The sequence below is a fragment of the Aspergillus luchuensis genome, chromosome 4 (assembly GCF_016861625.1).
Source record: "Aspergillus luchuensis IFO 4308 DNA, chromosome 4, nearly complete sequence".
NCBI lineage: Eukaryota > Fungi > Ascomycota > Eurotiomycetes > Eurotiales > Aspergillaceae > Aspergillus > Aspergillus luchuensis.
In genome coordinates, this window is record NC_054852.1 from 2,294,388 (window position 1) to 2,317,111 (window position 22,724).

At 51.0% G+C, this 22,724-nt stretch overlaps 7 protein-coding genes across 7 annotated transcripts; 4 read left to right on the top strand and 3 right to left on the bottom strand.

Moving 5' to 3' along the window:
• Positions 1-541: 541 nt before the first annotated feature.
• AKAW2_40790S (TDA10 family protein) lies at positions 542-1,991 on the top strand (the record flags this gene model as incomplete). Its single annotated transcript, XM_041689158.1, has 5 exons — positions 542-898; positions 992-1,509; positions 1,567-1,590; positions 1,650-1,765; positions 1,828-1,991. 5 exons carry the CDS (start codon positions 542-544, stop codon positions 1,989-1,991), a joined length of 1,179 nt encoding a protein of 392 aa, XP_041542870.1.
• Positions 1,992-2,857: 866 nt separating this feature from the next.
• Positions 2,858-4,478, bottom strand: RPL7 (60S ribosomal protein uL30; the record flags this gene model as incomplete). Its single annotated transcript, XM_041689159.1, has 4 exons — positions 2,858-3,317; positions 3,373-3,539; positions 3,732-3,843; positions 4,462-4,478. The coding sequence occupies 4 exons, from the start codon at positions 4,476-4,478 to the stop codon at positions 2,858-2,860; spliced, it is 756 nt and encodes a 251-aa protein (XP_041542871.1).
• Positions 4,479-4,811: 333 nt separating this feature from the next.
• On the top strand, positions 4,812-5,667 carry AKAW2_40792S (ESCRT-II subunit protein SNF8; the record flags this gene model as incomplete). Its single annotated transcript, XM_041689160.1, has 2 exons — positions 4,812-5,287; positions 5,355-5,667. The coding sequence occupies 2 exons, from the start codon at positions 4,812-4,814 to the stop codon at positions 5,665-5,667; spliced, it is 789 nt and encodes a 262-aa protein (XP_041542872.1).
• A 658-nt stretch (positions 5,668-6,325) lies between these two features.
• On the bottom strand, positions 6,326-9,009 carry nip1 (translation initiation factor eIF3 core subunit c; the record flags this gene model as incomplete). Its single annotated transcript, XM_041689161.1, has 2 exons — positions 6,326-8,583; positions 8,673-9,009. The coding sequence occupies 2 exons, from the start codon at positions 9,007-9,009 to the stop codon at positions 6,326-6,328; spliced, it is 2,595 nt and encodes an 864-aa protein (XP_041542873.1).
• Positions 9,010-10,295: 1,286 nt separating this feature from the next.
• YAK1 (putative protein kinase Yak1) lies at positions 10,296-13,434 on the bottom strand (the record flags this gene model as incomplete). Its single annotated transcript, XM_041689162.1, has 8 exons — positions 10,296-11,059; positions 11,133-11,491; positions 11,567-11,686; positions 11,744-12,003; positions 12,063-12,222; positions 12,288-12,487; positions 12,544-12,815; positions 12,882-13,434. 8 exons carry the CDS (start codon positions 13,432-13,434, stop codon positions 10,296-10,298), a joined length of 2,688 nt encoding a protein of 895 aa, XP_041542874.1.
• Positions 13,435-15,715: 2,281 nt separating this feature from the next.
• Positions 15,716-19,498, top strand: AKAW2_40795S (DNA-dependent ATPase RAD26; the record flags this gene model as incomplete). Its single annotated transcript, XM_041689163.1, has 3 exons — positions 15,716-15,952; positions 16,008-16,081; positions 16,138-19,498. The coding sequence occupies 3 exons, from the start codon at positions 15,716-15,718 to the stop codon at positions 19,496-19,498; spliced, it is 3,672 nt and encodes a 1,223-aa protein (XP_041542875.1).
• A 2,120-nt stretch (positions 19,499-21,618) lies between these two features.
• On the top strand, positions 21,619-22,293 carry AKAW2_40796S (uncharacterized protein; the record flags this gene model as incomplete). The annotated part of the gene is made up of 3 exons (XM_041689164.1): positions 21,619-21,922; positions 22,007-22,111; positions 22,181-22,293. The coding sequence occupies 3 exons, from the start codon at positions 21,619-21,621 to the stop codon at positions 22,291-22,293; spliced, it is 522 nt and encodes a 173-aa protein (XP_041542876.1).
• Between the last annotated feature and the right edge of the window lie 431 nt (positions 22,294-22,724).

The following is a 22,724-nucleotide window of genomic DNA, read 5'->3' on the forward strand; positions in this document are numbered from 1 at the left end:
AGATGATGCTGCCTTCACATGCCGATGTCCACTTCCACGATAATCATTCTACGGCATGATTAGTATACACACTAACTATCTCTCAAAAGACAGAATCATTGAAGCAAGGTATTTCTCCCATGGTTATTCATTCTACAAAATTGGTGTCTTCTTCCACTCAATTTTCCTCAACTTCCACCCGGTTGCCAAGATACTCCGAAACTATTATCCCGGTTATGTTGACTGACACCTTTCTTTGTCTACGGACTATCACCATGATATGATATTCTTCATACGATCCAATTAGACTTATTCAGTCTAAAAAAGAACTTACTATAAGAGAAAGACCTAGATCGACAACTCTGATCATGTCTGCCACCACCAACATCATCATCAACTTCCTGCTGACTCAGACATGTGATTCTCAGCCAACGTCATGCCCACGTGCTGCTATTCCCTTTATCCTCTTCACATTCATCTCGAAGTTTAATAACATTCCATACCTGCCAGATGCTATTCATGAGGCATACCGCAACTTACCATGGACTAAAAATGGTGCAGTATGCCCATAGAGATGATGCCGGCCAATCCTTCAGGCAATACATTTGTCCTCCGCAGAATCACCCGCTCGGATCACCTCCGAAGCTTAGTCTACCTTAGCAGTATATCATATCACTGTAGCCACCAGAATATACTACCTACACATAAAACAAATCTATTACTACTATCTCATTCTCCCATAAAAGCACCAAATAAGATACAATTTCCCACAATGCCCGAAATAATCGACGATAAATCCCAACACTGCATCCCCTTCCTCCTGGAACGACTCCAAGCCCACCAAGCCCGCCATCCCACCAACACCCCGCCTTTCTTCCTCGGTCTAAATGGCGTGCAGGGGGCCGGTAAAACAGTCCTGGTATGACCCCCTTCCTCATGATAATAATTACGCTCTATTACTTTCTATGAAAACAATCAGTTCACTAACGATTAATCAAATGGGGGCAAAAAGGTCTCAACCCTCCAATCCACCCTCCGCTCCCCACCCTACTCCCTCAACGTGGTAACCCTCTCCCTCGACGACCTATACCTCACACACTCGCAACAAGAGCACCTCGCCGCCTCGCACCCCTCAAACCCGCTCCTCCAGCATCGCGGACAGCCCGGCACCCATGACCTGACTCTAGCGAAGGAAGTGTTCTCGGCGTTGCGCGCGGGCCAGCGCACCGCGGTCCCGGCGTACGATAAATCGGCGTTTTCCGGACAGGGCGATCGCGTGCCTCCGTCGCAGTGGGAGGTGGTGAATAAGGAGGGTGAAGAGAAGGTGAAAGTGGTGGTTTTTGAGGGGTGGTGTGTCGGGTTTCGCGCGTGGGATGAGGAGGTGCTTAGGGGGAAGTGGGCGGATGCGGTTCGATTGAAGGAAGCCGCCGCTGCTGGCCAGGGTGAGTATAAGGGGAGATTGGGACATGTGGAGTTTGAGGATGTTAAGACGGTTAATGAGGCGTTGAGGGGGTATGATGTGATTACTGAGTAAGTTTGCTCAGCTCTCTATTGAGAGATGGCAGCTAATGATAATGGTGATTGCAGTCAATTGGATGCGTTGATTCATATGTGAGTGGCTTATGCCAGCTTCTAAAGAGTTTATCTCGAGATGCTAATTGATAATGCAGCGATGCGCAAGACCTCCATTTCGTCTATGACTGGCGACAGGAGCAAGAGAGGACCCTTCGCGCTGCAAAGGGGACTGGTATGACGGAGGAACAAGTCACCAAGTTTGTTGATGGCTGTGAGTATCCCTTTGGGCTAAACAGTATTATCCAGGTGTTGAAATTCTGACCGAAGATACAGACTATCCCTCCTATGAACTCTTCACTGAAACTCTCCGGGAGGGTACATTCAAGCCTGTGCCTCATGCTACTACGGCATCTGCTCCGCCAACAGGCTGGGAGGGGAGACAGCTTCGATTGGTTGTGGATAAGAATAGGAGAGTGCAGGTGGTTATCAACATCTAGGTGCTGATTGTTTATTTTCGCGTCCTTGAAGTCTAAATCGCAAGGGTTTAGATGTATATATATTGACACAGATAGATCATCTACTACTATCCATACTACTGAGCGTTACCTCTTCACCAAAATTAGAAACAGATTTGAACCAAGCCAATACTTACATAGTCTTTGAAGAAAAGAAAGGATACTACGCTAATTGTATACATTATACTAGAACGCCATGTTACTGTTCTCCGTACTAGGGAAGCAATATATACCACCACAATCCTCCCTCATACTACAGATCCACAACTCGTACCACCCCCCCCCCCCCCAACCAACTAAAAGAACTACAAGAATATAGAATCGAAGATAATAAGCAATCCAATCAAATATCCAACTCCAACTCGACAACATCATACAATATTGTCCCCTCACTGACTGGCGATCATTTTCTGCCACCCTACTCAAAGGCGGTAAAGAAGTATACAGAATTCAGACTCACTTTTTCGGGGCTGTACAAAACACATATCCGTTGATAGCCGCATATATCCGCACTTTTCTCTGCGAGGTTGAAAGGATTCTGCCGGGTTTAGCGGTCAATGAGACGGTCGAGAGTGGCAGTAATTTGCTTTCCAGCTCCCACAAAGGCAAGCAGCGGTTGCAGTAGAAGTAGTTTGAGGCGGCGTGCGACATTTATGGTTGAGGGCGGGATGGATCCTACAGGGATAGAAACAACTACATTTCAATTACAAAGGAATCAAAGTCAGGTTGTACGAAGCTTTTTAGATTTTTGTAACCCAGATTTTAGACCAGTAACCCGCTAACTAGGAAATTTCGGAGCTCATAACAACCCGGTACGGACAAGCCCATCACCGATGATGATGATGAATCTAGTTCATCTGGCGGATGAGGCCGTTGATGTTCTCCTCACGGTTACCGTAGTCACCACCCTCGATGAAGTGCTTGAACTTGCGGGTGTGGAAGCCACCAGTGGGGTTGGAGAGCTTGAAGGGCCACAGGAAGTTGTTGGCCTGCTTGAAGTTGGGGCCAACGGTGTAGATCTCGTGGATCAGATCCTCCATGCAGACAATGCCGTACTTGCCGAGGTTCTCCTCAATGATCTGGTTGTCAGTGAGGGGAACACGCTGCTTGTCGACCTTTCCGTAACCGCGCTTGTAGACGAGCTCACGGACGGACTTGAGGTTGGGGTAACCGTAGGCAATGTAGGGGTTGATGATGGTCAACATCTCCTGGGTAGCCTTGGTAAGACGGACGAAGGTACCGTTGTTGATCTGGAGCAGACGGAGCAGCTGGAGGATCTTGCGGGGCTGGGGAGGGATCTTGTTGATACTATAACGAGCTGTTAATATCATGAGGTTGACATAGCATGCTGGAATCAACTTACCCCTTGATACGGATAACGAAGACAAGCTTGGGCTCGTCAGCAACGTAGAAGTTACCCTCCTTGCGAGCAACGCGGGCAAGGCGGATCTTCTCGCGCTCAGCATCGCGGTACTCCTTGACGTAGGACTCGGCACGCTTGAAGATGACGGCGCGCTTCTCCTTGTTGGCCTGGATTCATCTGTTAGCAGATGGTCTTGACAAATGACTTGTGAAATAGAAATCATTTGAAGCTTCTTTTTCAGCCCCGAAAGATGGTTAACGAAGCGACAGCATCGACCGTAGTCTAGTCGCGTAGTGGTTGTTGTCATCACTATAGAAGGAAGAGGGAAAGGGAATAGAAAAAAAATGGTATAAACTTACGGCCTTCTTCTTCTCGGCCTCCTCACGGGCGACAGCGCGAGCCTGCTCCTGGCTCTTGCGCTTCTTCAGGAGGGTCTCGGGGACGAGAACCTGCTCCTTGGTGGGGACAGTGCTGTTAAGGTCAGTACAGTCTGTCCGCAGTGATTACACAGACTTTCGCCGAGTGTAAGAATTGCAGCTATAGTGCCACATTCTCATACTGAAGGCATAGGATAAAAAAAGCACTCGACGACATCCATTTAATCGGTGAGGTAGGAAAAGAAAAATTTTTCCTTCACTTGTCCAGCCCGCGCGGTCCAGCTCACTACTAGTCACGCATTTTCAGCAGCAACTTTCGCAAGCCGGCGGTGACTTCAACCAAGTATGATAATCCTCATCCGACAAAACCCCAAGCATAACGCTCGGGAAGTGGTGTTGACGCTTTTCGCCCATACCATGCCCTATCACGGCGCAATGGTAGAAGACGATAGCTCACAACAATTGTTTTCAAGGAGAAGGTTCACAGTGCCTTCAACCTCAATACCCCAGACCGTGCCGACACCCAATCCTCATATTCCTAACGCAATTTTAGGCGATTCAGGGGCGAGGCTCGGTCGCGGGAAAAATCGAGCTGGTGCTCAGCAACCGTTTTCAGGTCGCAGCATCTCCAGCGAGAAAGGACGACTATATCTGTAACCCTCACAAGCACCTCGAGCGATCAGCCGCAGGGGAATCTCAAAGGGAGTCTCACGTAGCAGTGGAGGCCATTGTGACGGTCCGTAGAGTTCGCGAGTTGGGCGGTTGGCGAAGGCTGTCGTACTGGAAGAAGATCAAAAGGAAGAAAAAAGCCGCTGCGAATCGAGAAAAATGGGTTGTGTGGGTGGATACCCCCGCTAAGCCGCATATGGCTAGCCACACTGGCTGGCCCATTTGTTCCTTTTAGGATTCTTCAAGCCCTTATCGCTATCAGGGTATCCTCTGGTCAGGTGACACTTACTGATAAGAGCCAGTGGCAGTATGACCGCATCTATCTAGCGCTCTTGTGGTTACCCCACGCGCTCCGATAATTGAACCCTCCTCAAGAGCAGACACATTATTGCTATGGCTACTCGTCGAGGAGTTGGACTCGGCGCCTTCGCCAATCGCACTCAAGCCAGCCAGTCATTTGCGAATCATGGCGCCAATCTACGCTCCTCGCATCTCTCCTCTTTACAGACGCAACTGTCTGTATTCCAGTCATTACTCCACACCTTCGCGCTGGAACACAGCTCCACGATCAAGTCGAACCCGACGTTTAGAGCGGAGTTTGCCCGCATGTGCAATGCCATAGGAGTCGATCCCCTCGCAGCCAGCAATGTTAAAGGAAAGAATGCGCGAAAAGGGTTAGGGGAGATTGGCAGCTTCTGGACGCAGATTATGGGTGGGGATATGAATGACTTCTACTTTGAGGTCGCTGTCAGAGTGGTGGAACTTTGTCGCGCTACGCGAAGCGAAAACGGCGGGTTAATAGGTGTTGAGGAGTGTCGGAAACGAGTAGGCAAGGGGAAGGCTATTGGTAGTGGACTGGAGGTTACAGAGTACGTACTCGCTCATCCTTTGCTCTACCCATAACGAGTGACACAGTAGCTGACATGCGATGTGCAGCGACGATGTTCTCCGAGCTGTCAAGAGTCTGGAACCCCTAGGCTCTGGATTCTCGATTGTACATGTCGGCAGCAAGCAATATATTCGATCGATTCCGAAGGAGCTAAACACTGATCAGGCTACAGTCCTCGAAGCTATTCAGGTTCTTGGCTACGTAAGCATCTCTATGCTTCAAGCGAATCTGAACTGGGAGAAGGCTCGAGCGCAGACTGTCATTGATGATCTACTGGCGGATGGCCTTGTCTGGCTGGATGCTCAAGCGGAGGAAAATGAGTATTGGTCACCTCAAAACCTGCTAGATGACAGTGGGTGAGCATGCTTTGCCGAAGGCTACTGCTGTTTAATAGTATGATATATTCAGGGACAATCTTGGGCGTTGGGGCTGGCGCAAGTATCCAGCGGGTTCTGGATGTAAGGAGATATATACTAATCGTTGCTCTCGTCTGGGGACATACTAAAAATGGAAAGGGCATGCAGAGTTCTAAGATGAAGTGGCTTTATTCCGAGGCTGCTATGGCTTTCTCACCGTCATGTCATATATATCATACTCAAGCCTGCTGAGAATCGTGACTGGTGGACTATCAGAGGGTGCTAAAGCGACCACCCTAGCTTACCTTTGATCTACCGAGGAATGCTTGATTTCAGAGCTACGATCTGTACATCTGGTTTAAAGCGTTAGCGTGCATTGATTTTCAACCTTTGATACACAATCTAGACTTTTCAGGCTCTGTATGTCCATCGTTCATTCCAAACGTGATATTCATCTGCGGAGAGTAAAAATACGGTATGCATGACAGTAGAACTCTAAGTAGGAAAAGGGCTAGAGTGGCCCAACGGAAAAAAAAGTTGAAAGAAAAAGAAAAGGAACCATGATGGGTAAGAGCACACATGGAATCATACGCAGTTTAAATTCCAAGAAAAGGGAGCATTAGAACCATGAAAAAAGAAATCAATGCCATTAGAAATCATTTTTATGCCTTGATCGCTCCGCCCAATGCACCACCGCCAAACTGCTGTCCACCAGGCCGACGACCTTGTTGGCCACCAGGGAATCTGGGACCACCACGGGCTTGGCCACCACCTCGAGGACCACGGCCACCACGGGCGCCGGCGCCCTGATCGCGCTGGAAGGCGTTGGCCATGCCTTGCGTACGCTGCTCGAGAGTCTTCTCGTTGGACTCCAGAAGGTTCATCGACTTGTCGGCGAGGGTAACGATCTGGGACTGGAGACGGGACAGCTCAACACCCTTGCGGAAGACAATGGCGTCGTTGACCTGGTCGAGAGCAGCGGCCAGTTCCTCGTGAGAGATCATACGGCTGATGATAGCGGCGATCTTCTTCTCGGGGAGCTCGAACATGGTAGACAGGGTGGAGATGGAGAGGCTGTCGTAGAAGGGGGCGTAGGTGAAGAGGTAGGTGCGGAGACCCTCCTCCTGGATCTGCTGGGACAGCATCTCTTTGACCTTGTCGGGCTGGGGCATCAGATCCCAGATCTTGATCGAGTTGAGCATCTCAGCGGCCTTCTTCCAGTCACCCGCGGCAAGGAACTTGGCACTCATGATGACACCGTCACGGGTGTTCTCAGCAGGACCAGTGAAGACCTGGCGCTCGTTGTAGTCCAGCATACGACGGAAGGTCTTGGAGATGACACGACGCTTCATCTCGGGGGAAGAAGAAGTCTGAGCCATCAGAGGAACCTCCAGGAACATGCTCGACGTGAGGTAGATGCACTCGAGGAGCTCGAGGTTGATGTGCATGTGGAAGGGCAGCTGACGCTGACGCTCCAGACGCTCCAGTTCAGGCGAGACGGTGGAGTAACGCTGGAGGATGATGCCCTGAGCCAACAGCTCTTTCTGACGTCCACTGCCGCAGACCTCGGAGAGGGTGTTCTGGGCCTCGTAGATCAGGCCAGCACGGAAGGCACACAGACCGATCTGAACAAGGGTGCGGTTGAAGAGGATTTGGGTGGAAACGTCGAAGTTGGCAATGTTCTCGGTAAGGTGGGACATGAGCATCAGGTCACGAGAGCGGTAGTACTGGTCGTGCAGAGCAAGGAAGTAGATCTGGCACAGCATGGCACGAGCACGGATGATACCGTCGCTGTGCTTGAACAGGTAGCTGCAAAGGGTCTGCACAAGGTTGGTCACATCGCCGGTGTTGCCACGAGGAGTGATGTTGGTGTCCAGCTCGGAGGGAAGGACCTTCCAGGTACCCTCCTCCAGGATCGTGACGACCTGAGAAGGCTTGAAGTAGATGTGCTCCAGTCTCCTCATGACCACGCGGTTAAGGCTGTCCTGGCGGGGATCGGTCTTCTCGGACTGAGTAAGACCCTCGACGTAGGCCTGGGTGCGGACAAGGTTGGCGTACAGCTGCTTCTCGTCACCCAGACGGTCGATGTACTCGGCAGTGTGGGGGTCGATGTGCTGCAGGGAACGGGTGAGCTCATCATCCAGTCTCTCGACATACGAGACGATGCTGCCGGGGATGTGAAGGACCTCGCCGGGGGCGGGGGTGGGCTGCTTCTCATCATCCTCCCACTCCTCAGCACCCTCGGTCACGACATAGGTGCGGTTGTTCTCGAGAACGGACAGCAGGGTAGCGAACTCCTGCTCGGCGAACTTCCACTGATCGACGGCCATGTAGTTGCTGGTGGAGGAAGAGGTGAGATCGAAGCGGGTGGAGATCATGGTCAAGTAGATGCGGATACGCTGGTAAGGGGTCTGAGCAACCTCCAACAGCTTCTCCATCGTGCGGATCTGCTCCAGACGGTCGGTGTTCTTCTTTCCGCGGGATTCGACGATAACACGGAGGTGCTTCAGGATGCTCTCGGGGGTGTACTGGAGGGTCTTGCCGCCACGGCCGACGGTTGCGAAACCATCGTCATCACCGGCGGTGGAAAGAACAGGGGCTTCGATACGCTCGATCTTGGTCAGGCGAGGGGCGGCGGCGACGGGACGGGCCACTTCCTCCTTGGCTTCCATGAAGCCATCCTTGTTCTGCCTGTACTTGTCGATCTGAGCGGCGTAGTCCTTGTTGTTCTTCTTGATACGCTGCTTAACGGCGTTGAATCCCTTGGCGTTGCTGGCGTTCATCTTCTTGTTGCTCGACTTCTGCTTCGAGATGGTCTCGTTGACGAAATCCTCCAGGTCCGCAACAGTCTTGACGTAGATCTTGGGGGTGGGGCCAGACTGGACAATCTTGACGATTTGACGGTTCAGCTTGTCGAACTCTAGAAAACGGATGTTAGTATCAAAAACCCATCCTTCCCTCCGCTGCTGATTCCGCAATTCCATCCTCTGATATCAGGGCCAAACGCACCTGTCGAGATGACCGCCCAATCGCTGATCTTCTCGGCATTTTCGATCAACTTGACGGTGTTTTCGAGTTCCTCCAACCGCTTGTCCTTGGCACTCTTGACGATAGTTACTCGTTCCTCATCTTCGCTCTCTTCGCTTTCGGAGACATTCTTCATGAAACGGTTCGCACCGGTCTTGCCGGCATCCTCGTCATCGGACGAGGACTCCTCCTCCTCAGACTCTTCCTCGCTGGACTCCTCCTCGGACTGCTCCTCCTCCTCGCGATCACTGTAGAGCTCCTCCTCGTCAGAGGAGCTGGACTCGCTGTCGCTACCGCCACCGTAGAAGAAACGCGACATGTTTGCGGATATTATTCAGACGCTGGAGATCGGGAAAGTCGCGAAATTCGAGGAACGGCGGTCTCAGTCGTCGCCGGGGGGATAACACGCAGGTTGGTAAGGCGGATCGGGCTGGTTCTTTTGCCTGGCAGGAAAATCCGTTGTGAGGGTTCCGAGCCGCAGAGGTTGGGCGGCGCGAGTCACACACGAAATTTAAGCGAGGCGGCGCCTAACCACAACAGGCAGGCGGCCAGTCTCCGGGACGCGGATGCCTTATGTTCTTTTTCCCCTCTCAACTCCAGATCTCAATGGATTCTGTTTTGTTTACTTTCACTGATGGGACCCTGTCAGTTCAAGATCCACGGCCTACATACATTGCGGAGATTCGGGCGCAGAGACCAGACGAAATCATAGCGTTCTCCCGGCTTATTGGAGTTCCACCACGCTTCCCGTGTTCGATTTGTCGCCTTCGTTCACTTCACCCGCCAATCTACTACTACCACACCACACCCACTCCCCCCCCGTGGGGAAGAGAATAAGAGCAAGCAGCCTAGCTTTTCCAGCCCATCTAAACTCGGGCCTCATAACTCATATTTTGCTATCCAAGTTACAGTCATGTTGCTCTTTGAATCGTGCAAAAAGGGACGGAACTAACAAAAAGGACATGTCTTGCATAGCACATAACAGGTGGGATCTCCGTGCAAATATTTGGGTAGAAGGAAATGAAAATTCAAGAATCAACATAAATCACCTCTTTCCGAGTACTCCTGGCTATGCCGAAAACAGCCACATACAGGAACCTAGGAGAATTGACAGGGAAAATGGAATAAATGAGGATGAGCATTGGGAAGCACTGCAGCGCTCAACTATAGGGGAAAGGAGCACCTGTCCACCGTAGCGTGCTGCTGTAGCTTGACGAGCAGGCCATCCGTGTTCGCCGCCACGGCGGAGGTCTGAAATTTTAAAAATATCCCTTGGGAACTTATGCTGCCTGTCACGTAGGGGACTTTTGTCTGTCCCATGCCTAACAACAAGGCGAACCGGCTGTCACAGGACTTTCATGGAGACAGAACTCACACGTACCAAGGACCTATTCAGGTCTCGAGGAAAGCTGATGGTAATGAGCTTAAAACCAAGCAGGCTCTCAAATACCAGGAAGGAGGCCATTTGAATGTAGCTCTGCGTCTAGCTTCTGGCGATGGACGCGTAAAGGAGCACACACTTGCCTATACAGAAGAGAAAATGGCTTGTCCGTCAGGCCGATGAACATCCATGTGCCATCGGCCTGTTCCTGGGTATGCATGCTCTCAATGCCACTGGTTTTGGCCCATAAAGCCTTCGCCTCCCAATACCCCATCCTCAAGGGTTCGAATGAAGTCGCGGTTTCTTGTACCGCCCGTACGGCTTCCTCGTCGCCTCTGACCAGCGGAGTTGGGGTCGACATAGCCATCTGGAGGTGGTGGGTAATATGCCGGACTAGGCTGTAACCGAATAGGTGCATTGGGATCGAGGTGGCTGGCCACGCGCTGGATTGTTGGCGGGATACCTCCCCCCTGAGGGTCCATGGTAGATGCCCGTTGCCGCCCAGCCCTTGTCGTTGCTTGCGCGTAGAGGCTCTGGGATGGCGCGTACTGTGCTTGGGGCACTTGGCCGGGTATGAGATTCATCTGATGACCGTAGGCCGGTGGCTGAGTAGGGTAGGGCGGAGGGGCACCTTGCTGGTGACCAGTGAACATTCCATTGTACATTGGCGGCGGCTGGGCATGCGTGGGTGTGTGGAACTGATTCAACTGCATAGCGTAGGCATTCTGCGCGGCTGACTGGGCGTGGGCTGCTTGTGCGGCCCTCTGCTTGCTGGCAGCTTCTGCCTGCTGCTGCTGTTGAATTCCGGGAGCAACAGTCTTGTTCAGCGATGAGTACTTCAGGTTCATCGGGGGCATGAAAGGCCCCGTGAACTTCTGTTGCGTGATGAAAGGATGCAGTTTGGCCTGTTGGGGCGACCAACGTTCAAGGGGATTGATGGCCAATAAGCCACGAACGAAGTCAATGAAAGCTACCCGGTTGTTCAATTCTAATGATAATGGTTAGCAGATGTATGTATTTTGGGGGGCGGGAGGGGAGGGTTTGAATCGAATATAACCTACCTCGTTCAATCTCTGCTTGTTTCATATTCTTTCTCGGCATCGGGTAGCTGCGGATGATTTCTTCCAGGGTCGACGCTTGGAAGTACTTTTTGCTTGGCTGCTCTTTCGTGTTATGCTCCCGAGAGTATTGCTCTAGACTCTTAAGGCGATATGTCTTGCGACCAAACTCGTCCTGGGTCTTCTCGAAGAATTCACCTGACTGCTTGCCCATCTCCAGCATCCATGTTGGCGGCAGGCCGAGCATTTCCACAATGCGGCAGACTTGGTTATATTCCGAAGAACCAGGGAAGAGCGGCAACCCTAGGAATAACTCGACGACAATGCAACCAAGAGACCACATGTCTATCGCGGATGAGTAGCTAAAGGTGTGTTAGTTAAGCCGTGCATAGAGAAAGGAATGACATGTCGAGGCGGGGCCTCAGGGATGCGCGTACGGTAAGCCAAGAAGGACCTCTGGTGAGCGGTAAAACCTAGACTGGATATAGGTATAGACTGTCTGTCGCTCGTCACAGGCTGAACCAAAGTCGATGACTTTGATGATGGGGCTCTCGAGACTGCAATGGAGCAAAGTTAGCATAGCGAACTGGAAGGTGTTTGTAGGGGTTGCTGACTTCTTTAGTAGAATATTTTCTGGCTTCAGATCGCAGTGAATTAAGTGTGCCTTATTCAAAAGGCTCAATGCATTCAAAAGTTGCTGAGCAAATACGCGTACTAATGTCGTGCTCAAGCCCCGGAACTGGTTCTGCTTGATCAGTTCGTAAAGATTGACGCTCAACAGTTCGAAAACTAAGCACAGGTGCTGTCGGTGGATGAAAGTATCCTTCAGGCGGAGCAAATGGTGGTCGTCATTTTTGTCGTATCTGCTGTTGAGCTGCGACGGTTGTGAGAAAAGGCGCGATAAATTTGACCCGCAGAGGTAGGGACGCTTACCAAGTCCAAGACCGACACCTCCATCATACTTTGGTTGAAATACGCAGTCTTGTTCTTGATGACCTTGACAGCTACAACCTCCCCAGTTTTCAGATTTTGGCACTTGACGACTTGACCGAAGGTTCCTTGGCCCAGCACATCAAGAATAAGGTAACGGTTCCTAAACGCGATTAGCTTTAAATCCCAGAGGAACTTCAGCGGAGCACGCTGTAGGGCTAGACATACTTGTGGCCGGCTTCCTCGCTGCCCAATATGTCGTTAACATAGAGAATATAGTCACTATCCTCATTATCGTAACCATCGTTTTTCACGCCTTTACTGGGCTTGGTAAGGACACGCCTCGGGTTCCGGGACGATTCATAGTTGAAGCCCGGGTTGCATATTCGATAAGTGGCGGGGAGATGTGTTGTTAACGCTTGCAGCGGCTGTACACATGTTAGCAAATGCCTATCCCACAGCCTTTGAAATTCCATGTGCTTACGCTGATGAAACCACCATCAGGATTGGCGCGTCTGTAAGGTGGCTGCGCATTCGTGCGTGGCTGAAGTTCCTGGATTGACTTGATCTTCTGGAACTTCGGAACAGGGCCTCGGCCTGGCTGCTGGCTTCCACCGGATATCGACGCAGAGCGCGGCGACCTTCCATCTTGTGCAAATGCGGCGTTGAGCTGCGAGCCCGCCGAGGGCGGATAGTACTGATCAGGGCTCATGTCGGTAGGCTGAAGCGGGGGGAGTCTAGGGGGACGTGACGCAGCTGTCGGGAAAGGTGTTAGCTGTTATACTTTCAAAATCGGAATACCTCGCAAGCGTTGATACTCACAGGGTGGTGATTGGAACGCCTGAGGTGGCGAGGCGTAGGTTGAACCTCTTGTCGGCGACCGCCGTGGTTGATTCGGCCCGGGCGGGAAAGCATACGAGTTATGCGATTTCCCAGGACTCGCATTGAACGACATGGATGGAGACAAGACATTCATAGGAGAGTACCTGCGAGCAGCTGATGACTCTTCGCTTGGGAAGTATTGTGATGACGGTCGGCTATGATGGGTCGGTCTTGTCGAGTACTTGGCCCGGTTGTACGGATCCGCATCCTCCATCGTGGTGTCCGCATCGGTGACATAATCCCGACTACGTGGCGTCGCAGCGGGAGACGAAGCCATCGAGACAGTTCTGGAATTCGCACCGATCGAAGATGGTTTGGCGGTGGTGCCAGGAGACTGGAAGGGTTCGTAGGTGTAGCCCACCGGCGGCTGCGAGTGCTGTGGCTGGGCGCCGTATTTTGAGGCTAGCTGTTGTGGATTAGACGTCAACCCGTTGTTGAACTGCGCGGGATGCCCCATTAAGGGATCCTGGTATGCCTGCCACTGGGAATCCATGGCTTCCTCCTCCCGTATAGCGGCGTCTCGTGAAGGTCAAGTGGGAGATCAGATCAGATCGGACATATGATGATCATTTATCAGTGTCGACAGCGCACATGCACCACGATCGGGGGTTAGATAGTAGCAGCGGGGACGGCAGACGCACGTAGCGCAATCAGGCGGAGACGACGCGGGACACCGGGAAGTGGTGGTGCAAATCGAAAATCGGAGGGGAGACGAGACGGAGGAATTGAAGCTAAATTCGAATTGCGTCGAACCTCATTATTTGAACAGCAGGCTGTTCTGATGATGAGGGTTCAGAAGGGGCGAGAGGGGAGGCGGCCAGTAGACGGACGGAGTGGGCGGTCGCAATCCACAATGACGGGTGCGACGCAGCAGCCAATATCGATGCGGCAGCTGACACGCGAAGGGGGTTTGGTCGGTTAGGTTTGGGGGGAGGGAAGGACGGCGACTGAACCAACTAACTGTTGGAACCCCCAAGGGAAGGATGGGAATCCAGACAGCAAGTTATACAGTCGAGGAGTAGATATGGGTAAGGGGGGGAAGGGAAATCTGGAAGCAAGTCCAGACGATGGGCACTGAGTGAAACTAGTGCGGAGGGGGGGAAAGGGAAGAAGAGAGGGAAGAGAGGGTAAGTTGATTTCAGTTCGTGGAGGTGGAGATACCCTCTGACTCTGACTGACTGTGAGTGAGCACTGAGCAGCAGCGAGATCCGACGGCGGGCCTCAGGCTGCCGTTGGGTTGGGGCGTTTGTTTTGCAAATGGAATGGTGCCGGGAAAGAGCCACCCACGGACCAACCTGATACTACTCTCTTTTTTCCTTCCTTCGCTGGATACTGACTGTTCTAATGGCTGATCTCACGACTTTTGGGGATGACCCCTCTTTCATCTCCACGACTCCCCTCTCTGCAAGACAAGTGTGAGTGTGGGTGAGAGAGAGAGAGGGTGAGGGTGTGAGGGTGTGAGTGTACGTGCGTGCAGGCAGATTGGTAGGGATCTTGTCGATAGATGATGAATCGACTGCCAGCAAATCGAGGCCACCCCGGTTTCCAAAAGGCAAATGAAAGGGAGGAACACAGACAGACACACAACCAGCCAGAGAATGGAAAGACCCAATGCAGTTAAATACTAGCTAGCATTCCCATCTAGCCACCGTCCAGGGTTAGAACCAACATTAATTTTGGCCTACATCAAGGTGTAACTAGGCAATTAAATAATCATGGGGACTAGACTATTTGATGTCTGTCTGAGGTCTGAGTCTTTTTGCCTGCCTCGCGACCAACCTCTTGGACGACGATCTGCCTTCATTCGGAAGCATCCGCTGCCCCCTTGGGCATCCAAGTCCAACGGCACTGTTTTGGTATAGCTCGCTATACGAGCAGACTTAATACAACAATGCCTTTTCCTGCTGTTATTTATTTGGGGAGAAGGATGACCTGGGTCAGAGACGGTTGCTAATGCCATCCATGACTGGTGATTGTAATTGTCTCGAGTTCTGTACTACGGTTCCCTCTGCGTCATGGCCGTTTGCAGAAGCGGTTGCTAACCCTCATAACATTTGATTTGCACTTGTTCCAGGCCCAACAACATACGGAACCCAAAGCAGGCGGTATATTCCACTCCTCCTCATAATGAAAGATTGGCGCCGGAGGACATACCCGAAGCTCAAGGAAATTTCAGTAAGGTGATGACACTAACATCATCATCTGAGTGAGGTGTGTGAGGTGGACTGAGGCAACACACGGGCCCCAACCAGTCCCGGTGACGTGGGAGGCTACCTGGTGGATGACTAACCGCCCATGGGCTAGGCACCAGGGCGGTGAGTCCCAGGCTGCCGTCGGTGAAATCTTTCTGCCGGCTCTATGGTTATCGTCGCGGTCCTTGTAGACATGGTCCGGCGCGGACCATCGCCAGTCCCATCCAGTCTTCGGAGATTCAATCTCTTTACTCTCACTTTCTCGCAGTCGGGCTGACACGTCCAGAGCCTGTGCGTGTTAAATAGCTTATTTTGCGCTATAGACTGGCTCTTATTAATCGGTATTGGTTAAATCGAACCCTGCCAGACTTCTTCGAACTACACATCGGTGACGCCACTTGCTGCAATGACCCTGGTATCATCTTTTTCATGACCACTATAATATCACACATAACTCTTACTTCTCCTTAAGAACGACCATAAACTACGGCCACATATTAAGTTAGTGGAAAATAAAGAGACGATCGTGAAATCTATCAGACTTGATAATCGCGCTGTTCATCTAGAAATTCACACAGGATCATGGATGACGCAAATGTGAACGATGTGGATGTCGCTGCGTCCAAAAATGGCTCGAATGAAGAAATTAAAAAGGAAGAACAGCCGGAACAACAAGCAACATCAGCATCGGATTTACCTAAATCTGGAGCAGCCTTAAACCAAGGGCATTCGGCAAACGCCGATGAAGCAAGTCGATTACGTGAATTGCAGGCCGATGTTCGTGATCAGGATGATCTCGAAAGGGACATCTCTCGTCAGGTACATTTTACTGGTCAATTCTCAAATGAGCTGAGAATGCTGACGACTATGTTAGGCCGACAAGTTGCTCATGGAGCAGGCTGATGAACGGGATAGCAAGAGATTAGAGAAAACCACACTAGAAAAACAGTATGGTTATGATAATGCTGAGATGTATGCGTGAAGCTTACACTGAATGATTACAGGAAGCTCGAGAGCCAAATCTTGAAATTGCATCAACGTTTGTCGCAGCCAGTTGGCACATCTGCGAGAGTCCGTATCAGAAATGAGATTGAGAAGCTGGAAAGCCGCAATGCGGAATTGGCAACTGACCTTACCGAAATCCAGCAAAGAATGGACGAAAGGCATCAAGGACAAGAAGCTGGTTCTCAGACCACCGGGACTGGCCGCATGCCTAATGAGTCGCGCCGGGACTATCTCATTCGAACGGGAAAGATTACGCCATTTTCCAACATGAGCTCGGGGCCAAACCATGGTCCTCTTGCCAGTCTTCAGGATGCCTTGATTGATGCAGAGGACGAACGCGATGAAAGGGAAGCATTGGAGCAGGTGAAGAACCGGTCAGCTGTTTCACATCGTAATCTCGTACGACCTGGATTCGGGTTCGACGAGACTCCCGAATCCAGCATAGTGGATGAAGCGCCTACCTCTCGAGCAAGTAAGCGCCGAAAGATAGACCGCGAGTCTCATGATGACGAACAAGAAGATCTGGAACAAGACACCAAGGTATCCTTCGAAGATAATTTTGAGGATCAAGATGAATCTGCTAGCTATGTTGAATCTGAAAGGCAGTCGTCTGTATCGGAAGATGAAGAAGAATTTCTACCTGAAGAGAAGCCAAAACGTACGGCAAAGCCGGTAAAGGCTCCAAAGTCTTCAGGTGATGTTGAAGATTTCAGCGGGATGGATGATGGAAATGAACAACTCTATCAAACTAGGCTTCAATATTGGGTCAGTCGAAGGGCTGCTGCTAGGAAAAGAGCGCTTGAAGCTCGTGCTGCAAGCCATGGACCCGAAAAGGTTGCTGCTGGAGACACTGTGGATATGGTGGATCAAGATGAACAGGAAGAATGGTTCATGCCTCATCCGACAGTTGCAGATATGCCTTATGACAATGGCTACCGAATACCCGGTGACATACATCCCCTTTTGTTTGATTATCAGAAGACCGGAGTACAGTGGTTATGGGAGTTACAACAACAGCAAGTAGGTGGCATCATCGGCGATGAGATGGGTCTTGGCAAGACTATTCAAGTCATATCTTTCCTTGCTGGTCTCCATTACAGCAAAAAGTTGACGAGGCCGGTCATTGTCGTATGTCCTGCCACGGTCATGAAGCAGTGGGTGAATGAGTTCCACCGTTGGTGGCCTCCTTTTCGAGTATCCATCCTGCACACGTCCGGTAGTGGAATGGTCAACATCCGGAATGAGAGCAGTAGAGAAGATGCTCTTCTGTCTCAGTCATGGAACTCCTCGAGTTCCCGTGGCATGCCCAGTGGCTTGAAAGCGGCAAGGAAGGTCGTCAAGCGTGTAGTAGAAGAAGGGCATGTACTGGTCACTACTTATTCGGGCCTACAGACCTATGCTTCTCTCGTGATCCCGATTGAATGGGGCTGTGCTGTTCTGGATGAAGGGCACAAGATTCGAAATCCGAACACCTCCATTACTATTCATTGCAAGGAACTCCGGACACCCCATCGCATTATCCTATCGGGTACCCCGATGCAGAACAATCTTACCGAGCTCTGGTCTTTGTTCGATTTTGTCTTTCCAATGCGTCTGGGGACTCTGGTGAACTTCCGAAATCAGTTTGAGTTCCCCATCCGTCAGGGTGGGTACGCAAATGCCTCTAATCTGCAAGTCCAGACGGCTGCCAAATGTGCCGAGACGCTCAAGGACGCCATTAGTCCCTACCTTTTGCAGCGGTTTAAGATCGATGTTGCGGCAGATCTGCCAAAGAAGAGTGAGCAAGTGCTGTTCTGCAGGTTGACAAAGCCGCAGCGACAAGCATACGAGGCGTTCCTTGGTTCCGAGGAGATGAAATCCATCCTAAACGGGCGTCGACAAGTCTTATTCGGTGTCGATATATTACGAAAGATTTGCAACCATCCCGATCTACAAAACCATAAGTTGATGTCCTCGACGGCAGGATATGGTGGCGGATCAAAGTCCGGCAAAATGCAGGTCGTCAAGTCGCTGCTGGAGCTATGGAAGGATACCGGGCACAAGACTTTGCTGTTCACGCAGCATCGGATCATGCTCGATATCCTGGAGAAGTTTGTGAACTCACTGTCCGGATTTAACTACCGGCGAATGGATGGCACTACACCCATCCAGCACCGGCAAGCCATGGTGGACGAGTTCAACAATGACCCAAGCCTCCATGTTTTTCTACTTACCACAAAGGTTGGTGGGCTGGGTGTGAATTTGACGGGTGCTGATCGGGTTATCATATACGACCCTGATTGGAACCCCTCAACCGATGTGCAGGCGCGGGAGCGGGCCTGGAGACTAGGACAAAAGCGCGACGTCACCGTCTACCGGCTTATGACAGCGGGCACTATAGAAGAGAAGATCTATCATCGCCAGATCTTCAAGCAATTTCTTACGAATAAAATTCTCCGAGATCCCAAGCAACGGCAGACTTTCCAGCTGAGCGATCTCCATGATCTCTTCTCCCTGGGAGACGAAGGGCAAGGTCCCACCGAAACCAGTAAGATCTTCAAAGATGCGGACGTCACCTATGAAGACAGTGATGGCGCCTCGCGCAGGTCCAACGCAGCAACTAAATCATCTGCTGCTTCACATAGCGCGCAGGAAGAGAAGAAAGACATCAGCAAGGTTGTTGGCGTGGCCGCAGTCGAACAATTCCAGGGAGAACCAGAGCAACAGAGCGAGCAGGAGAAGGGCACTTCTGGCGCCAACTCCGAGTCCCGTATCATGGAGGGCATTTTTGCCCGATCCGGGGTCCACTCGGCGCTAGAACACGACCAAATCGTGAACGGCAAGCGCGTGGTGCGAGCAGACCCCAAGATAATCGAGGCCGAAGCAAAGCGGGTGGCAGCTGAAGCCGCAGAGGAGTTGCGGCGAGCGGGCGAGGCAGCGCGGTCCGTCCCCATTGGCACTCCAACCTGGACGGGCCAATTCGGCCTGGCTGGGAAACCCGAAGAACAACTCCCCAGCCGGCCTGCATTTGGAGGAAGCAGTAGCGCCGCCAGACGAGCAGTAGCCGGACCATCCTCAGCCAGCATCCTGGCGAATCTCTCTGCGCGCACACCGTCCCCGCGCAGCAGCAGCAACAGTCCCGCGCCATCGCGCACCCCCAGCGGGGTCGATTTCATTACGATGATTCGAGACTTCATCACAGCCCAGGGCGGGTCAGTGTATACCCAAATGTTGATCGATCATTTCAACCGCTACTGCACCACGCCGCAACGGTCGGCCGAGTTCAAGGAAATGCTGAAGACAATAGCCGTGCTGGACAAGGGGGGACGAAACGGGCGCGGGAAATGGGCCTTGAAACCCGAATATGCCAAGCGACGATGATTGCCACCTATTAGCACATTTGTATACTAGATATGAGATCATATTAGGCGTTGGGCAACCATGGGATGAATAGATTAATTGCGTTTTGGAATGATCGATACCTATATCCTATGCTAAAATACAATTATGTATCAGGGATACCCATGTATATGTCCCGAAGGGCTGAAAGTTGAAGAAGGTTGAAACAAGCAATTCGCCGATCCAATGCCCTTTGGTGTAATTCTACTATCTATAGTAGTAATCATCATTGTTGTACAGCAAAATGCACTGATCATCATAACCCCGAGCAAACGTAATCATCATCATCTCTATGACGTATACCCACTGTACACTGTACTGTGTATCTGTGACAGACAGAAAAGACTGATTATTGAGTTCTTTTTCAGCTACAGTAAGTAGTCTAGACGAACGTTTCCCACCGACCAAAGAAGTAAGTTATTCGGATATTATTACCCCGCGGGAAGACAACGTGATAAAACGAACTGGTTCCGTGGATAGCGATCGTCCTTTTCTTTCAAGACGGTTGGGTGGGGTGTGGGTTTGTGTCATGAAAGACAATAGTGTGAACCAGAGAAGGGGAGGGAATGGAACGGGGAGGGGGAATCATGATGTCAGTTGCAGAGTAGATGGATATGACTTGTCTAGATTTTTTTCGGATAGCATAGCCACGGTGTAGTACGGAGTAGGGTTGGTAGTTGTACAGGAACGAAAGTCTAGACAGATACTTAGTTACTTTACTACTTACTAGGATGCTGTAAGTAAGAAAAGGTCTGAGTGAGTTGGTTGTTTCAAGACCAATCGGGAGTGGTGGTATGATCGGGAAGTCAAAGTCCACTTTTCTTCTGCAGGTTAAAATTTTATTTCAAGTGAAGTTACGTGATGGTCTTGATCGGCTTCAGGGGGGAGGACGCATTGATCAATTGTCACTGAATCCTCTACGCATCATAGTTACTATTGTTGTGTTTGGTAATGACGACAATTCCTTTGTCTACTATTGTGGAAAGAGAAGACGATCCAATCCGCGAGGCATATGACGACAGAATGGATGGATCAATGGATAACGGTAGAAATCCGAGCCGAGGGAGGAGAAAATCTGAGACAAAAAGTCAATCATCTGACTGGGCAGGGATCGGTCGGGCATCGGGCATGGAGGAGAAGAGAAGGTCAGTGAAAATCCGATCAGCCGATAGATTAAGATCGACTGCTTACAAGTTTTGAGTAGGATTGGATTAGTATTTAGTCTTGTTGGTGGGTAAAATAAAAATAGAAAGATAATTAGTTAGACTGTCTCATGTCAGATCAGCACTGATGGGGTTTGCTGTTTGTTAACTTGATATAGTATGTGAGGTAAAGGGGAATAATAGTACTATTCCCATCTCTCTATCTCTACTAGTACTACTATGGTATACTGAGTATGTGAAGTGTATGTATGCGGGGATAACTCCAGTCTCCTCCCGCCATCCTAGTCGTTCATTCCGCGCCTGTCCAATCAAGCCGTTCTGTTGAATTCGCCGCCCAGCCCTGATTGGTCCGGCTCAAGACCCTCCACCGGCACAGCCAAGAGCGGGATCAGCCAATCGGAGTGTGACGACCAGGGCGGCCAGTCCGAAAGTGCAGTGGAGCAAGAGGATTTGCCTCCAGTTGTTCCTGCCTCTTTGCCTGCCTCTCATTCTGCCAACTCAAAAGTATTCCTCAGCTTGAGGGAAATCAAGCTCCAACCACCAACCACCAACCGCCCCCTCCACCTGTCGGCATTCGCCCAAGTTTCTATTCTCAGATTCGCGCAAAGTTTTCCCTAGTCTAGTCGGTAGTCTGTCCTGCCCCTGCACTATCCTTGGATCCTCCACCACTCGTTCCAACTTTCCCGTAAACTGTAGGCATTTCGGCGCCGGTGCACCCGTGTCCGCCCCCAACTGCGGCTGTGGGGAAGAATCGTGGTGGCTGTCCGATATAAAGACGCTGGCCATCCCCCTCCATTTCAGCCTTCATCTATCACGCACCATCCTCCTCCCTTTCTCCCACATCCACTGTTCTATTTCAGGATCAAACCACGAGCCATACTGACTCTTTCTATTTTAATTTCCAACTTCTTCATCCACCTCTCTCCCATACCATCCATAATGAAGTTCCTTGCCTCTCTTGCCCTGTTGGCGTCTACTGTGGCTGCTGGCCCGGTGCTGTACCCCCGCCAGTCCAGCAACTCCACCCAATCTTTCTACCTGAAGACCTCGGGCGCTACCAACGACGACCACAACAACCTCTACGTTTATGCCTACCACACCGGTGCGGGATTTAACGATGCCGTGCTGACCTCGGACGTCGGAACGGCCAGCCCGGCCTTCCTGAACGGCACCCACACCCAGTTCGACCTGGGCACTTCTTTCCCCTGGGGATTCAAGATGGGCGTCCAGAACAACTATGCAGGTTAGACTTCCTGTTCCTTCCCCTGTTCCATGTTTTGTTTTCTCTTGCCACATGGAAGTTTCGGGAAACTAACTTTTTTGGCAGCATGGGAGTCCGTTCAGATCAATGTTGGATACGGCGATGATGACTTCTCCATTAGTTCTACCGGTCTGGAGTGGTCGGCACAGGATGGCTTTGGAGGCTGGCTAGGTGAGTGACACTGAACATATATATAACCATACAATCTGTCAGGACGTGCCACTAACTGCAGCTATGTAGTGTGCGACTGGTACCACAACGCACCCCAGCTCTTCTACATCTACCGCTATGAGGAGCCCACTATTCCGGATTCCTGCAGCACTGTCGACCTGACGCCCGAATACACTTCCTAAGACACGACGTCTAGACCTCGCCACAGTGCCTTAACAGGGGCTCTATGACGAGGGTGGCGTGACTGATGAATCATGAGACCGAAGGATCTGGGAGGATATGCGCCTCTCCCAGCCTGAAAGAGAATGCACACTGTAACAATACGCCTGTTAAATGATCGACCCTTACTAATGTTAATATACTTAATGATGAGTGTGAATGAGTTTTGATGACTGGGGAGGAAGGTGATCTATCTATACGCGAAGCGTGGCATGTTGCATAGTCAGGAATATCTGGTTTAGATAATCTCACGTAAATACATGCATTTATACTATCTACTATCTCTAATCTCTATGATTGACAGGAGTGATAGCTGCAAACCCACAGTAAAAGTAGTGTAGATTGATGTGCTTCTCATCCGCTCTTCGCTTATCGTAGTGGCCAATAATTGGCA